This window comes from Muscardinus avellanarius (genome assembly GCF_963383645.1).
Source record: "Muscardinus avellanarius genome assembly, chromosome: 10".
Taxonomy (NCBI): Eukaryota; Metazoa; Chordata; class Mammalia; order Rodentia; family Gliridae; genus Muscardinus; species Muscardinus avellanarius.
In genome coordinates this window covers 13,170,281-13,187,825 of record NC_137796.1, presented here as the reverse complement: position 1 = coordinate 13,187,825, position 17,545 = coordinate 13,170,281, and the positions used below count along the sequence as shown (strand labels likewise).

Here is a 17,545-nt window from a genome sequence, read left to right as displayed (position 1 = left end):
ACACACACACACACACTTCCAGGCTCTTTCAGCCAGGAGAGCCCAGAAATAATGCTATACCAGTAGCCGTAAGCACACCAACATCCAGATCCTGTTTTCTAACATCATTTTCCACTAAATGACAAGGTTCTGCGGTGAAAGCTTTGTTTCCAAGTCTGGGGCAGGGAACGTCCTGGAAGGTCCAGATGAGCTCGAAACCTTCTGTGGTACCAGAAAGTAAGGGAGCACTTAAAGAATCATGGAGACTTGGCAGAAGGACACCGGAGTCGACTCAGAGGGACTCCTACCAACTGAATCGATTTAAATGTAAAAAAGAAACAGTGATGGTAATGGCTTATAACCCACTGAGAGAGATAAGAGTCATGAAACTACTGATCTAAGTAGATGAATGAATAAATACATGAGTGCGAATACTCTTTTTTGTGTTTGGTGGTACTGGGGTTCCTGGAAACCCTTCTACCTCCGGGCTACACTCCCACACCTATTTTTTTATTTTTTATTTGGAAACAGGGTCTCTTAAGCCAGCAAGCCTGGCTACGAATCTGCGCGATCCTCCTGTCTCCGCCTCCCAAGCGCGGGGATTACAAGCGTGCGCCACCACGCCCGGCCTCAGAATACTCTTTTTGATAATAAAATACCAGGTGATAAATATGGAAAGACTGACGGAGTCAGGCCGTGATCAATGAATAAGAAGTTTGACCAGGAATAGGGATATTTACATAGTTTCAAAGTATCTCCTCACAAAAACAGCAAATCCACAGTGCAGAAATCTGGTGGGCATTACCCTAACCACAGCATCAAACCTAACATCTCTGACTTGGGGACAAACTGACATTACAGGACCCCTGAGGACACACAGCAACTGCAGTCCCTGCCAAAAATGCATATCCTAGATCGAAACACAGAGAAGTATCAGGCAAACTCAAATTAAGAAACAGTCTAAGCCAGGCGTGGTGGGCACAAGCCTATAATCCCAATACTTGGATGGCCGAGACAGAAGGGTTGCGGGTTTGAGGCCAAGCTCAGCAGTGTAAGGAGACTCTCAACAACTGAGCAAGATCCTGTTTCAAAACAAAAAATAAAAAGGCCTGGGTAGAAAGAAAAAAAAGGCTCAGAGATAGAATGCCTCTGGGTTCAATTCCTAGTACCACATTTTTTTAAAGTCTACAAGCCGGGCGTGGTGGCGCACACTTGTAATCCCCGCGCTTGGGAGGCGGAGACAGGAGGATCGCGCAGGTTCGAAGCCAGCCGCGCGTGCTGGCTTAGGAGACCCTGTTTCCAAATAAAAAATGTAAAAATAGGTCTGGGAGTGTAGCCCGGAGGTAGAAGGGCTTCCGGGAACCCCAGTACCACCAAAAATAAAAAATTAAAAAAAAATAAGTCTACAAGAAACTCAAAGAAAGGCAGAAGAAAATTTCCAAATTAAAGGAATTTCAGGAGATCCAACAATCCAATGCACCACATGATCCTGTGTTTAATCTTTGACCAGAAAAAGATATAGATTGCTATAAAAATTATTAGGACAAAGATGAAATTCAAATATGGACCGTGGAGTGTTAGACATATTCATGTTAAATCCCCTTGGTTTAATGAAGTGTTCCTGTTTTGAGGAGGTACACATTGAAATGTTCAAAGATAAAGGAACATAATTATTTTCATTAATTTCAAATGGTTCTGAAAAAATAGTATGCATATGGGGGAGAATGCAAAGCAGAGGCAAAATGAAAATAATTGGCATATCTGAACAAAGGGCATACAGCAGCTCTTACAACATTTGGTGAATTTTAAATTGTAATATTTCATTTGGGATAGCTTGGGTTAGCTTGTCAATGAAAAAATTAAAAATCACTAGTGGACTAATCAATAAACCAAGAAAAAAAAATAAAATCATGCAAATTATCCCAGCCCCATAAGCTGAGAGACCTCAATAAAACAAGCAGGAAAAAAAAAGGGGGGGAGTTAAAACAATTTTTAAAAACCACCCCCACGCACACACACACACACAAGAAAAACTGTGCTTTTTTTTTTAAGTATGTTTAAAACTCAATTACCTTCATTCTCTGCAGAAAAGAAACCAAGATAGTTCTTCTCCGCAACATCACGCCTCTGGCTGTGGCCTGGCGCATCACCAGCCTGGAGCACCTGGGGGATGACTTCACCGTGTCCATGATGCAGGGGACCATCCTGCCCATGGCGGAGTACAGCCTGCACGTGCACTTCCAGCCCACCAAACCTATCTACATCAAGAAAGCGATTCGGTTGGAGGTGAGGCATCACACCTCTGCCCACCTGGTTATCAAAATGTGTTCGTGGTGGCCCCGACCCGCCATGGCTTGCTCTGCACACAGCTGCAAACTCCACGCAGGCGGTATTGCTCGGAGCTGATTTCTTACCACTCCGAACAGAGAACTTGATCAGTGTGGAATGAATGAATGAGTAAATGAATGCATGAATGAATGATGTCACTGTACCTGGGTGAGCATTGGATTCCTGATTTCACACCTTCTCTCTTCACACTCCTCACAAGTGTCACAGTGTCAGCGAGATCCAGTCACTCCTAGGACACTAGGGTGCTGTGCAGGCTCCTCACCACAGGAAGAATAAAGCTTGGGGCTCCCTTGCTTCTGAGGCTCTGCCTGGCTTTGAACCCGCATCCCCATCTCGCTCTACCCTTACTCCTTGGCTCCCATCACTCTGTCTAAGGTCTTTCCTGCCTGGGCCCCTGACGTTGCTGCACCCTTGTCAGGACTCTGTTTCCGGGATCTGTGGGGAGTTGACGTCACCGTTAAGATCTGCTGAGCATTACTGCTGCAACGGGGCTTCCCTGGTCAGACCACAGAGGGATCCCTCTGGTGTGCAACCACACAGCCGCTCGCCAGCTTCTCCCTTCAGGTCACCACCCCTTCTGTTTCTGTCTTTAGTGTGTGTGTGTGTGTGTCCAGGAATTGAACCCAGAGGCATTCTACCTCCAAGCTACATCCCCAGCCATGTGTTTTATTCTCTATTTTGAAACAGGTTCTTAACTAAGTTGTGGAGGGCCTCACTAAGTAGCCGAGGCTGTCTGCGAATCTGTTGTCTTAGCCTCCCAAGAACTCTCTTTTCTTTTTTATATAAACTTCATCAAGGCAGGGTCTCCCTTGACTTATTCACCATCTCTGCTATTCTTAGAGCTGCATAAGAACCTACCACAACCTGGGTGGCTTAAAACAACAGACCTTACCCAAGTCTCGCAGTTCTTTTTTATTTTTTTTAAGGTACTGGAGGTGGAACCAGGGGCATTCTACCTCTGAGCTACACCCCCGAGCCCTATTTTTTATTCTTTATTTTTAACAGGGTCTCACTGAGTTGCAGAGGGCCTCACTAAGTAGCCGAGGCTGTCTTCAAGCCGTGATCCTCCTGCCTTAGCCTTCCAAATGCTAGAATTACAAGCATGAGCCACTATGCCCGGCTTTCCAGTCTCACAGTTCTAAGGACCAGAAGTCAGGTATCAAGGTGTCGGGAGGGCCCTACTCCCAGTGTGTGTTGATAGACAAGATGGAAATTCTGAACGAATTAAGACTTGGTTTGGTGGCAGCCACAAATTCCTCTTGATGCTCAAAGCACATGCAAGCTGGCGCTGTAGTGTTTCAACTGGCTGGAGGGCTCCGCAGCCCTGGACGCCCAAGGAGCCAGGGAGGAACTGGAGCCCTCGGGTCTAATGGTAACCATGTTCATACTGCCACTGTTCAAAAACATTTGAAATTTCCAAAAGAGAAACATTAAACACTCTTATTTTTATGTGAAAAAATGTAGCACTGTTTCCACAAGTTGAGTCACCAAGAACAGAAGAACTTAGGTTTCTAAAATGAGTTGAGCAGAATGACATTGTAAAGGTTTTCCACATCAAGTATTAGAAAAATGCTCTTTGGGTTCATTTGACTTAAAAGTTTCCCCAGAACACCTTTCTGGAACATCTATTCAGCCCAAACTTTAGTGATGTAGCAACAGCCACGTAAATAATTTAAACCTCATAAAAGGACAGGAAAATGCAATTCCTTCTCTTTGTCTCTAATTGTTTATACCTCGTTCCCAGAGAGTGTTGTAAAGAGCACTAATTGGCCGGGGATGGTGGTGCATGCCTGTAATCCAAGTGTGTGGAGGGCTGGAACAGAAGGATCGCCAAGTTTGAGGCCAGCTCAGCAACTTAGTGAAACTCTCAGGAACCTAGCAAGACCCTGTCTCAAAACAAAAAGTAAATAAAAAGAGCTAGGGGTGTAGCTCAGAGGTACAATGTCCCTAGGTTCAGTCCTCAGATGCTTAATGAAAATAAGAGGCCCATAGCTAAATATATCTCAAAAACATTCCCTACCACATCCCCTTCATGGCTCCCACCACTTGTTACACACACTTCAGGGTCCAAACACCTCATGGGCTTTGCTTTTACTGAAGAATTTCTCTTGCTCTGACAGGTCTTGGATGCAGAGAATATTGTGGGAGTTGTTCAGATCGAAAACATCCTGGTCTTTGCAGAATCCTATGACATCGCTTTGGACATCACCTTCCCCAAAGGTCTGTTGATCCCTTCGGGGAAGGTGTTTAGAAGCTGGATCGTTCTAAGTCGCATAGTTCTGCATAGAAGTCTGGCCTGCTGTTAATGCTGCGGTGGGGTGTTGGTGGGGAAGGGGATAGTGGAGTAAATAGCAACGCAAGCCCAGAGCAATGTTACTAATTAGAATTAGCAAGTTCTCATGTCTCCAACTGAAGATAGCAGGGTAGTAATCACAAATATAAAATTGGCGGAGCTCTTTTCCACGCAGTTGATAGTAAGTGTGTCTCTTCTTGCCTGTGTTAGTGTTCTATCACTACCACAGCAGATTGCCCCAAAACCTTCTGGTTTAAGACAACCCGAGTTTATCATCTTACAGTTCTGAGGAGAGGCGTTCAGAAGGGGCCTCACGAGTCCAGTAGAAGCCATAGATTTCCCCTTGGTGCCCACAGCACATGCGAGCTGGTGACTTGATTATCCAACTGGAGGGAGGGCTCCCGACCCTTGACAAACAGCGGGCCCACATTCTAGCATCAAGGTGTCAGCAGGGCTGTGTTCCTGGAAGCCCTGAGGAGAATCCATTCAGGAACCTTTTGCAGCTCCTGGAGGCCATCCACATTCCTCGGCCTGTGGCCCCTTCTTGTGTCTCCAAAGCCAGCACCGCTGGGCCAAGTCCTCTCAGTTTCTTCCTCTTCTGTCAGCATCGTCTACTTTGAAGGACCCTTGTGATTGCGTTGGGCCACCAGGGTGGTCCATGTTCATCTCCATGTCTAAGGACAGTTGATCAGCAGCCTTACTGCCATCCTTACCTTACCTCCCCTGTGCCAAATAAGGCAGCATATTCCCACATTCCGAGGATTAGGAAGACTGCCCTGACACCTGAGTCTGTCTCTGTCTGTCTGTCTGTCTGTCTGTCTGTCTGTCTCTCTCTCTCTCTCTCTCTCTCTCTCTCTGGAGCATGCAGTTCTCCATCACCCCTCCTTTCCCTGATAGGTCACCTTCTCAGCAGGAGTCACAGAATATTAGAGCCACATGGTACCTTGGATGCTATTAGTTTGTATATGTACAAAAATCTTTATTGCAGCAGTATTGCTGATTATGAAAACTTAGTCATAAACTGGGCCTAGTAGCCCATAATTGTAATCCCAGTATTTGAAAGGCTGAGACAGGAAGCAGGTTCATGGCCGCCCTCAGCAACTTAGTAACACCCTCTGCAACTTAGTGAGACCCTGTTTCAAAATAAAAGTAATAAAAAATAAGGCTGGGAGTATAGCTCAGATGTAGAATGTCCCTGGGTTTAATCCCCAGTTCCAAAGGAAAAAAAAAAGGTTGGAGACAACCTAAATATCTATTAATAACAGAATAATGTTATTATATGAATAATATTGTAAATTATGTAGCCATTAAATCACATTTATGAAGAGTTTTAATAATTTTGAAAAATATGTATGATATAATGGTAAATAACACAGATTTGTATGTAATATCATAGCTCTGTAAACTATACAAAAAATTCTCTTTTTACTTTTTAATTAATTTATTTATTTATTTATTTTTGCAGTACTGGGGATGGAACCCAGGGGCATTGTACCTCCTAGCTACATCCCCAGCCCTATTTCTTTTTATTCTTTATTATTATTTGAAACAAGGTCTCACTGAATTGCAAAGGGCTTCACTAAGTAGCTGAGACTGTCCTCGAACCAAGATCCTCCTGCCTCAGCCTCCCAAATGCTGAGATTACAAGATTACAAGCATGCACCACCACACCAGGCTTAATTTAATACTTTTATTTATGCATTGCAATGATAAATCATAGTTGGAGTCAAAATTACACATCCATACTGGCACACACCTCTGTGTATTTCCCTCCACATCCTACCTCTCTCTCCTCTCTCCCTTACGTTAATGAGATTGGTAGTGACACCTTAATATATAGAGATCACATAAAAATAAATACCGGAAGTTTTAGCTGATGGTAGACAAGACAGGACGGTGACCCCAGGGTGGACAGAGGGGGATGTCCAGATGACCGAAGGAAAGGAGGACCACCTCTTGTTTTTTTGCCAAGGCTTGATTACAAGGGGCTCTGCCAGCCTCAAGGCTTTCAGGAAGCAAACTCTCCGAGTCATGGCCCAGGTTTCCCTCGTGAACTTCAGTGATAAGTCCCCTGCTGTGACTCCCATACCCACTCACCCCCACCCCACCCTGGCCCCGGCCTCTGCAGGAGCTGAAGGAGGCCTCGACTTCGGGACCATGAAGGTCATGGACGAGATGAAGCAGCCCCTTCAACTGAAGAACCGCGGGAAATACGAAATCATGTTCAGGTAGCTGGAGCCCCGCTGGGCACATTGCCATCCACGTGCACTCCTGGCAAGAAAAGCCCTGTGGGACTTTTTTCTTTTTCTTTTTTTTTTTTTGTTTGTTTGTTTGTTTTACTGACTCAAGAAATCATAAGAAACATCTCAGCGTTTTGCCTAACTTGGCTTCAAATAGATGGAATCCCAACTGCTGAGAGCAGAGATTTTCACTTGCTGTCAACTCTGCGCTTAACAGGGACTTTCGGGGCTTTTGAATGTGCCTGTGGCTCTGAGGGGAGCTGGAGAGAGAGACTTCAGGAAAGAGGCTGGGAGAAAGAGGGGAGTCCTGGGGGGAAAGGGACTAGAAGACTAGAGCCAAGATGGGCCTGGCCCCAAGCTGCCCTGCCCTGCTTCCAGCTCCACATCTTCTGTTTCAAAATAAAAGGCACAATGGGCTAGGGGTATAGCTCAGAGGTAGAATGCCCTTGGGTTCATTCCCCAGGACCAAAACCGGTGTCTTGGTAAAATACAGCCCCTGCTTGTTTGACGCTCACCCAGTTTGTACTCATTCCTAAAAATCAAAAAGGCGGGCCGGGCGTGGGGGCACACGCTTCTAATCCCAGCATTCAGGAGGTGGAGACCGGAGGATCACGGTTCGCAAACAGCCTCAGCTACTTAGCCAGGCCCTTCACAACTCAGTGAGACCCTGTTTCAAAATTAAAAGACTAAGAAATAGGGCTGGAGTGTGGCTTGGAGGTAGAATGCCCCTGGCTTCCATTCCTGGTACTGCAAAAAAAAAAAAAAAAAATATATATATATATATATATATAGAGAGAGAGAGAGAGATAGATATATATATTGATATATATTGATATATATATATTTTGATATATATATATATATCAAAAAGGAAACTCTAAGTAGGAAGGTTCCTCACAGAAGAAAGGGTGGCTTAGGGTGGGGGAGAGGAGCTCACACAGCCATCTTTGGCAGAGCCCACACTCAGGCCTAGGTGGCTTCTATGAAAGGTCATCCTGTCACAGCTGACAAAGAGACCTCCCTTTTCAGACTAGGGAGAAACTCAGGGTATTCACAACCATTTTATTTCAGTTAGATAACACTTCAACAGACCATCCACTAGAAACATTGAATCGGGTTAAATGAGTGCAGACGGCAGCTGGGCAGACCTAGAAGAGGGCCCCTGCCACTTTGGGATCCGTGCAGGATGCTTCCTCGCCTGTCTGTGGGTCGCAGACTCCATCACAGCAAGAGCCTGAGCTCAGCTCTTTTACCTCCCATGGAACCGAGTTGCCCTTTGGTTGGAACAGGTGGTCAGGGGTTTTTTGAAGAATTGCAGGGAAGAAAGGAGCCTCCCTGGTTGAGCCAGCAGGCCTCCCGAAGCATGGGGCTCCCATGCTTCAGACCCCCACCACAGCTCCAGGGGTCCCACGGGCGCCCTCACCATGAGTCAGCTCCTCAGGTGGTGTTCACCCCACCCCATTGGGCCGTGGACTCCACTCCCCAGGCCTCTGGGCCCGGCTTCTGTCCACCTTCTCTCCTTCGATCCCTGGCTTCCATATCACCATTCCCTCTGCATGTGCTGTGTTCAGTCTCCAGGAAAGAACAAAGGAGAGACAGAAACAGAAAGGGACAGAGTTAATTAAATTGGTACTTTTCCTGTAGCAAGTGTCCCCGTTGAACAGAGATCTCCTGCGAGGGCAGCTCTTGCCCGTGCGATAGAGGATGGCTATCTTTGCCTCAAGCATCACTCCCCGGCCCAGTCAATCCTATAATCCACTGCACAAAGCATGGTGGACACTGCCCAGCGTAATAGTTAAAACAGTGCCGGGGAGGAGGCAAGTCCTTAGCAGCCTAGACTCTCCTTTCGAGCATCTTGGCTTCCCTGGATAGTGGTTTAAACTGACTTCTTACTCTTGCTCTTCAGCTTTTCTGTGGACTCTGTAGAGACTTTAACAACCAATATAAACTCCATGATCACAGTGCAACCCAAAAAGGGCTCACTGACCACGACAGAAAAGCCCACAAACGTCCAGGTGTTCTTCCGTGCAAAAACAGAAGTGAAGATCGAACACCAGCCTGTTCTGCGCTGTCAGGTGCGCGAGCTCAGAGTGAGGGGAAGGCTGGGTGGCAGGACTGTGGGCCTCCCGCTGAAAGGTACATGTGCCAGTCCACGCTCCAGGGGAAAAGGGAGGTTGCCTGGGTGGCAGCCAGATAGGATGTGCAGGAATTTGGTGCCTACCAGCAGGCACAGGTAGATTGGGAAGGAGGTATCCTGAGCCATCAGAAAGTGGGAGAACCGGAGAGGAAGCATACCCCCAAGGCTTTGGGGAACGTCAGAGGCAAGGAGGCTACGTCTCATCCTCAAGTGCCAGAGACAAGTGGGGAACTGAAGACAGGAGGCAAAGTTGCTGCACACTGGCCTTCGGCCCATGCACAGCAAGCTCAGTATTGGTGTCTTTTACTATTGTCGATACAATCGTACAAAGTGCAGTAAAGGACGTAGCTTCATACGGATGATGAAAGTGGGAAATGAGGAAGCCAGAGGCATTCTGTGACTATGCCAGTGGCGGACGTCTCCCCTCCTTCTTCCCTTTCTAGATCATTGAGCCCAACCTTGCCGAAGGAGGTAAGATCGTTGCCAGCATCCCGATTAAGTTTTCCGTGAACGCGGTGTATTCCAAATACAACATCAGCCCCTCCTCCATCATCAACTTCGGGGCTTTGATCTACGGCACCCGCAAGAGCACCAGCTTCAGCATAGAAAACCAAGGCGTCATTGACTTCAAGTTCACCCTCTACAGGATGACGGGGGAGAGCCCTATACACCAAAAGAAAGTGTAAGACCAGTGCTGGCTTCCCTCGCCCTGTCCCCTGTTAGTGTTTTATATTTTACAAAGCGCTTTCACATATTTTTAGATACTTTTATGGGCCCATTTTAGTCTCACATCATGACGGCGTTCTTAGTGGTAGGTAGATGCATCACACAGCACTTGGCGAGCTTTCCCTCGGCTCCCTCTCCACTCCCCTCCTGCCAGTATAATGATTGGGATGGGCACTGGCGTTCTCACACCTGTACGTAATGTCCATGGAAATATTTCCTTCATTAACTCTCCCTCCCCCACTCTGCCCTGGACCACCTCCCTCGCTCCACTGGAATCTCTCCCCTCCATTCTCAAAATTACCCCCGACATCCTGATCCCTCCCTAGCTTCCGCATATGAGAAAAAACACAGATGACCTTTCGCTTTCTGTGACTGGCTAATCTCACTCAACATACTGTTCTCCAGGTTCACCCATTTTCCTGCAAACGAGACATCATTTCATCATTATCGCCGAGTGGGATTCCATTAGAACTTCCACATATTTTATCTAAATTCACTCAATCCCCTTTTGTGAGTGAGGCCATCTAAGACTGTGGGGAAAATCGCCAGCAGACCTTGGTTCTCAGCCCACACCTTCAGACGCCAGAATTCTTCCATGTTCTGACTGCTATTAGCGCAAGAAGAGTGTTACAGTTTGGATACATGTCCCTTGAAGGTCCTTGTGTTAAAGGCCTGGTCCTGGGGGGGGGGGCACCACTGGGGAGTCTTTAGGTCACCGGAGAAACAGAGTTTCACTAAGTTGCAAAGGCTGTCCTTGAACCTGCAAAGCTCCTATCTCAGCCTCCCAAGTACTAGGATTATGGGCGTACACCACCACACACTGCTGGGCTTCATAGTCTTTGGGGGAAAAGCAAGAATGGCTCTTTATGGCCAGGCGCGGTGGCACACACTTCTAGCATCCCAGCATTTGGAGATGGAGACCTGAGGATTGGGGTTTTCAGACAGCCTCAGCTACTTAGCGAGGCCCTTCGCAATTCAGTGAGACCCTGTTTCAAAAATAAAAAAGACGCCAGGTGCGGTGGCACACACTTGTAATCCCAGCATTTGGGAGGCTAAGACAGGAGGATTGCAGTTCGTGGACAGCCTCAGCTACTTAGTGAGGCCCTTTGCAACTCAGTGAGACCTTGTTTAAAAATAAAGAATAAAAAATAGGGCTGGGGACATAGCTCAGAGGTAGAATGCCCTGAGTTTCATTCATTTTTTTTTTTTTTTTGGTGGTCCTGGGGCTGGAACCCAGGGGCCTTCTACCTCCGGGCTACACTCCCAGACCTATCTTATATTTTATTGGGAAACAGGGTCTCTTAAGCCAGCTGAGGCTGGCTTCAAACCTGCGCGATCCTCCTGTCTCAGCCTCCCAAGCGCGGGGATTACAAGCGTGCGCCACCACACCCGGTTAATTAATTAATTAATTTACAAGACTAAAAAATAGGGCTGGGGTACAGAGGTAGAATGTCCCTGGGTTCCATTCCCAGTACTACAAAAAATGAATGGTTTTTTAATTAATTTTCAAGGTGCATCAGACTTAAATTTCAACTTCCTGATTAACTGTTTTAAATCAAACCCACAATTTTATATTGTTCATAATTGTTTTCTATTTTTATCACTATTTTTTTCTGTATTTGCAAAGTTTGAACATGTTAAAAAATTCGAAGTTGAACTGTCTAAAGTTTCTTTCTTCCAAATTTACTTTCAAGCTAACTTTTAACTGTTTTATAATAACTTAGTAATATCTTACAGTGATTACAATTTGTTTTACTTGATGTCGTTTTTTCATTTTAGTTTATTTTTCATTTTTACTTGCACAAATGCAAAGCACACAAAAAGGAGTTGAACTCCAAATGTTCTTGTCTTTAAGAAGTGACTGTTTGAATATAAATATGCATATATTAAAAATTTAAGATTTCTTAGCCAGGTGTGGTGGCGCACGCTTGTAATCCCCGCGCTTGGGAGGCTGAGACAGGAGGATCGCACGGGTTCAAAGCCAGCCTCAGCTACTTAGTGAGGCTCTCAGCAACTTACTGAGACCCTGTTTCCAAATAAAGTATAAAATAGGTCTGGGAGTATAGCCCGGAGGTAGAAAAGCCCCTGGGTTCCACCCCAGTACCACCAAAAAAAATTTAAGATCTTCTCAAATGCATTTGAATATTTTAGGTAAAGTGGTTGCTAGGCAAGCTAATCACTAGTTTCCAATGAAGTGAATAATTACCAAAGCCTATACTCAAGCTGTTACTTATACTAAGCTTTACAAACATAACCATCAAGGTGAAGAAAGGAGACAAAAATGTGATCTATTTGCCATCTCGTTTTTTTTATGAGATCAGGTGAAAGACGTATATATGAATAATCCTCACACTGCTGTTGTTGTCGTTAGCTTTCCATCACTGTAACAAAATGCCTTAGATAATCAAACTAGACAAAGAACACGCTTGTGGGCTCATGGCTTTGGGGGTTCCAGTGCAGGAGCAGTTGGCCCTGCTGCCTTGGGCCTGTGGGAGGCAGCACCTCGTGGCAAGTTCCCATAGCAGAGCAAAACCGCTCCCCTCCCACAAGCAAGCAAAGGAGACAGGAAGAAAGGGGGCCAGAGTCCCACAGCCCCTCGGGGAGGGGGGGGTGTCTCCAGAGACCTAAAGACTTCCCAGTGGTGGCGCCCGAGGAGGCACGCGGACCTGCAAGGGGCACTTGTCCAAACCACAACACTCTTCTTGCACTAATTTCCAATGTCCTTGTGAAACATACTCCAGACGTATAATTACTGCAGACTTTCCTTACAATTGTTTAATGAGTTTGGTCATTGGACAGTTGTTCCACCACCCTGTGTTACTGTGCCACTCTGGTCCCTTCTTGGGCAAAGAATGCCCACGAGGAAAGACTCCACAAGCAGACAGACAGGTGATATCTGAAGCCACTACCCAAACCTGAGTGTGTCCCCCTGCTTCTGTAATCAGAGCCAGCCACATTAGACATGCAAGAACCCGAGAAAGCGAGAGCTTCTTCAAGCCTGGGGCGGCGAAAACCACCAAGTTCTCAGACTCCATTCAGAAAGAAATGAACATCATAAGCCAGGTCAGTGCCCTCTCTTAGTCACAGGAACCCGGGAAGGCCACTTTCCACCTAGCTCACGTCACCAGACGTCACCCTAAGATAACAGGATTGGATTCTGCTGGAGCAGGGATATTAAGTAATTATATGGAAATCTCACTTTCATTATGAGCCAAGGTGTTCAGCCTTTGATTTGAATTTCCTCTTTTCTTCTAAAACTGTCATTGGCTTTCTCGTGTCTGAAAATTGTTTCAACTCCTTATATATATTCTAATCAAGATTCATTTATTTAAATATTAAGCCTTTTGATCCAAGATTTGATATGCTGCTAACTTATTTAGGTATATTGGCAATTTTTGTAGTTTTCATTATAAAGGATATATATATATATAGTAATATATTCTTATGTTTCTGTTCTTTTGTACAGTATTTCTTGAGTATCAAAAATTTTCAGTTTCCAAATTTTCATTGCTAATATGCAGGAATAGAATTTAAAATGAAAGTTTAATTGACATAATTATTGCATATAATTTTAGGGTTCAGTGTGACATTTTAATACATTGCAATTTACCTTTATGATTATATCTTTGACACATGGGGAAAAAGGATTGTGTGTTTATAAGACCAAATCCTGGATAGAAGTCCTATGTCTAGGTGACTTATTTTGAATGCCCAGTGCCTCGCCCAGTCTGGCACATGGCAGGTATTCGGCAGCTAGTGACCCAGTTAGGTCAATAGCAGCCTCCTCGTATGGCCGTGTAGTCACACTTCACCATGTGAGAGGCCTCATCCCCACAGACAGCCATGTGAAGAGTGCCCCGTGAAGGAGGGCAGGGCGCCAACCTGTCCAGCATGGTAAGAACTTAGGGAAGTTCCTGGTATCCTCAAGAATCAAGATCTGGTGTCTGAGCATGAGCAGAAGAAATCACTTCCTAATGCAGTGTTGCTGTAGATCACGCCTATAGCACTGTGGGATGGGGGAGCCACAGGCCAGCAGGAGGGGTCATCGCCAAGGCGAAGAAGAACAGAATTTAGTTGAGAGTGAGCCCATCAAGGCCCCCACCTGCCACCCCCACTGTGGCTGGTATAGTAGGTAGGTGCCCTAGAGAAGGGCAGCCCAAGTCAGACTGCCCCTCGGCAACCTCCTGAGAGTGAGCAAGAGGAAGGAAGACCCTAAGACCAGAAGAGTGCATGCTAGCCACGAAGCAGAAGACTGTGCCGTGCTATCAGGACTTGGAAGGGAGACATTATGCACTGGTTACCAGTCCTAGGAGAGGATTCTAAGCACCTTACCACTACCGTGCCCTGGAGTCACACTTCAGGCAGGATTCCAACCAGCTCCCCAGTTTCTGCTAACGTTCCTAGATCTATCGAGGGGTCCTGCACAACCAGCTGCCCGAGTATGAGTCTGGTGAGATAGAACACTCACAGGACAAGGCTATCTGTCACGCACAGCTAGGCAGCAAGAACCCACAGAAACCTCAGATCAGTGCCCCCAAGACTCCAAAAGCTGCCTGGGGCAGATGGAGTCTTGTCTATGAATGTCCCATTCACACTGTAGCTGCGGGACCCCAAAAGCTCTGGCTTTTATACCCCTGGAGAAACTTGGATCTCTGAGCTAAAGTGCTGCAGGACATCCTCTTCTAGGAGGGAAGAGGACAATGCCTGGGTCGTCGAAGACAGTTCATCCTTAGCCTGCTTGGAGCACTACCCTCTGAGTACATTCTCCAGTTAGCCTAAGAACTGAGTGGGAGAGGGGAGAGTGGGCCACTCCAGGATGTCCTGGGACTCCTCCGGCACCAACACCCAACTTTTGAGTACCAACTCTATGCCAGATGCTATGCTATGCACTTGACACATGGGTCTTTTTTTTATTATTTAAACCTCAAGTGATAAACTATGACCCAGAGAAATCATTTGTTCACAGTCAAACAATTACATATAGCAGGGCTGGGAGTGTGAGTGTAGGATTAGCAGAGGCGGGAGTATCGGACTCCACAGCCCACAACCTCACCACTGCTCCATCCTGCACCCCTCTGTGTCTAGACCCAGATAAGTCTAGAAGTCTTAGGAATAAGATAAGCCTGGATAAGTGTGATGACGTAGAGATTATCTGGTTCATGAACCCCTTGGCTCAATCATGATTGCTCAGAAGGAAGCGCCAGGTTGAGGGGGGATCCCATGGGCCCTCTGTTCCTCCAGGAGGAGAGCAATGGGGACCCAGGAAGTGCCCGAGGGGAGAGGCCCATTCCAGGACCCTGGGGGAGGCCTCACTCCCACCTTGTCCCGCAGGCCCGCTTCTCCCATGGCATGTTCACCGTGTACCCTGGCTTTGGCTCCATCCCTTCCGGGGGGCAGCAAGTCATCACCGTCGACTGCGTGGCAGACCCGGTGGGCAGGTGCGAGGAGTTCATAGCCATTGACATCTCCGACAGAGACCCTAGAGACTACCCTGCTGGCATCCCATACACTCTGCTGGCTGAAGCCTGCCTACCAGGTATGGCCATCAGGCTAGACAAAATGCCCCTCCCTCCTGGCAAATTCCTCTAAAGATGTGCAGCATGAGGCCGGGCTGCTTTCTGTGGGACCCCAGAGCTTCCTCTACTGTCTTCAGCCAGGTTTTTTCTTAGAGCCTCACAAATGTGCTCACAGCAGGGGAGATGACATGCTGCTTCCAACTCCCAGCCTTCCTGAGCCTGGTCCTGAACCCCCAGAGGATGAGTGTTATCTGAGCACCGTGGTGACCAGGGCTGTTGTAGTGGACCCAGGAACACAGGGGCCACTCTGCTCTCTGTGGGCAGTCCATGCCCAGAGCAGGCTAAAATTCTAAGTCAGCAAGAGCACAGAATGAATTCCTCCTGTTTGGGCACTAGGCTCCCTGGAGCCTTGAACCCAAGAAAAGAACGTACCCCCTCCCTCCTAAGCCCACCCCAGATCTTGGCCTTACCTTCCCCTGCTCTGAGCAGGAAAAGGTTGCTTGAGATGTGGTGACCAACAAGGACAACAAAAAAGGAAGAGAGAGTGTATCGTGTGTCCCTTCACTCGCAGCCCTTTGCATGGACTTCCCTACCCCTCTTCTGTGACTCTTTTGTCAGAATCCAAACATCCGAATTAGGCACGACAGCGAGCCAGGGATCTGGCGAGCAGGCGTCATCTCACGGTCTTCCCTCCACTCTCCAGCCTTTGTAACAGACAACAATGCCTCGATATTTGAGGAGCACCAGCTCTGCACCAACTCCAACCTCCACTACCTCCTGCAGACCATAGAGAGCGGGGGGCTGTTCGTAGAGGACGAGAACAAGTTCATCTTCTGCAATGTGCTGGTGGGCCATCAGGCCAAGGCTCGGTTCAAGATCAGCAACGTGGGCAAGATCCCCTGTGATGTCAACATCATCGTTAAGCCCATCTCCAATAAGGTAAGAGGCTCCAAGTGGCCCCAGCTCACCAAGACTGGCATAAATCCAGGCCCAGAGTGCTAGAAGACCCCGCTATCTGGCTTTCAGAGAAGTTCTGTGAGATCACAGGGCCACCTCCCCTGGGCCAAAGACAAGGCCTTTGTCCCAGTGGGTATCTTCTCTGGACACCTTTGCAATAAACCAGTGAACCAATATACTAATGAGCAGCTCATTCACCCACCACCACTCACTGTGCACCTCAATTAGACAGATGTTGAGAGGAAAGCCCAAGGTGAGCACCCGCTGCATATGGGCCTGCTTCAAGCGGCATTATTCTAAGCCAGCTGCAGTGGCGCGTGCCTATAATCCCAGTATTTAGGAGGCTGAGACCGGAGAATTACAGGTTCAGAGCCAGCCTCAGCAACTTAGTAAGGCTCTCCTCAACTTAGCAAGACCCTGTTTCCAATTTTTGAAAACGAGGGCTGGGGGTGTAGCTCAGAGGTAGAACATCCCTGGGTTCAACCTCCAATATAAGAAAAATAATTGCATTATTCTTCTGATGAGGAAGCTTCAGATGGTGTCAGATTATAAGAATAATCTGAAATGGTGAGCATTTATCGAGTCCCACCTGTGTGGCAGGCACCTGCTAAATGACTTACGATTATTGCTAATTTCACCATCATAAAAACTCTTTCAGATTTTATGTTATTATCCCTATTTACAGTTAGGAAAACAGAGACTCATAAAACCTGACTTTTTCCTCTAGGCCTCAGAGCATAAGATATACCGGTAGGCTTAAAGCCTAGCTTCATCCATGTTCAAGCAAATAATAAGCGCCCATCTCAGCATTTGCTAGACTTTAAGCTTCTTTCCCTGCCTGAGTCAGATAACACTGGAATCTTTTTCCTCACAGTGGAACAGAAAATCCAGAATAGCATCAGGAAGGACGTAATCGATGGGTTTCTGCTACCCCTAATTTCTGGTCAGATGTACTGCAAATGCTGTCTGGTCCTGTCTGGGCCACTTCAGCTCTCTACCCAAAGGTGGAATTGGGGATCAGGTGGTCTTCCTGCCCCCAGGACTGGCATTGTTCATAGCCAATGGGACAGAGAGATCCCCAAGGGGGTTGGTCTTAGCCTAGAGCCTCATAAAGAGGTGGCGTTGGGGAGACCATCTCATCCCTTTTATGATAGCCCTGGTGACTATTACTGGACGTCTCTCTATTTTGTATTAAAAACATAAAAATGAGCAGGCTTGACTTCCAAAGAGAGACTATATAATGGGATTTGCAGGCATCAGACATTCTCCTCCTCCCTAGTTTGCAGACTTGAACAGACTCCTTGGAAAGAGTAAGGAAACTTGAATACCTTCAGCTTAAGAACAAGGA

The 17,545-nt window shown here is 46.9% G+C and overlaps 1 protein-coding gene across 1 annotated transcript in view; it reads left to right on the top strand.

Annotated features, from left to right (window-relative positions):
* HYDIN (HYDIN axonemal central pair apparatus protein) overlaps positions 1 to 17,545 on the top strand; it is a gene marked incomplete at both ends in the record, with an annotated part of 366,181 nt that overhangs the window by 288,896 nt on the left and 59,740 nt on the right. Inside the window, 8 exons of the mRNA XM_080704134.1 lie at positions 2,067 to 2,265; positions 4,449 to 4,548; positions 6,750 to 6,849; positions 8,768 to 8,936; positions 9,442 to 9,680; positions 12,670 to 12,787; positions 15,056 to 15,260; positions 15,944 to 16,179. Coding sequence (XP_080560260.1) covers positions 2,067 to 2,265; positions 4,449 to 4,548; positions 6,750 to 6,849; positions 8,768 to 8,936; positions 9,442 to 9,680; positions 12,670 to 12,787; positions 15,056 to 15,260; positions 15,944 to 16,179 — 1,366 coding nt within the window. The remainder of the gene's footprint in view (positions 1 to 2,066; positions 2,266 to 4,448; positions 4,549 to 6,749; positions 6,850 to 8,767; positions 8,937 to 9,441; positions 9,681 to 12,669; positions 12,788 to 15,055; positions 15,261 to 15,943; positions 16,180 to 17,545) is intronic.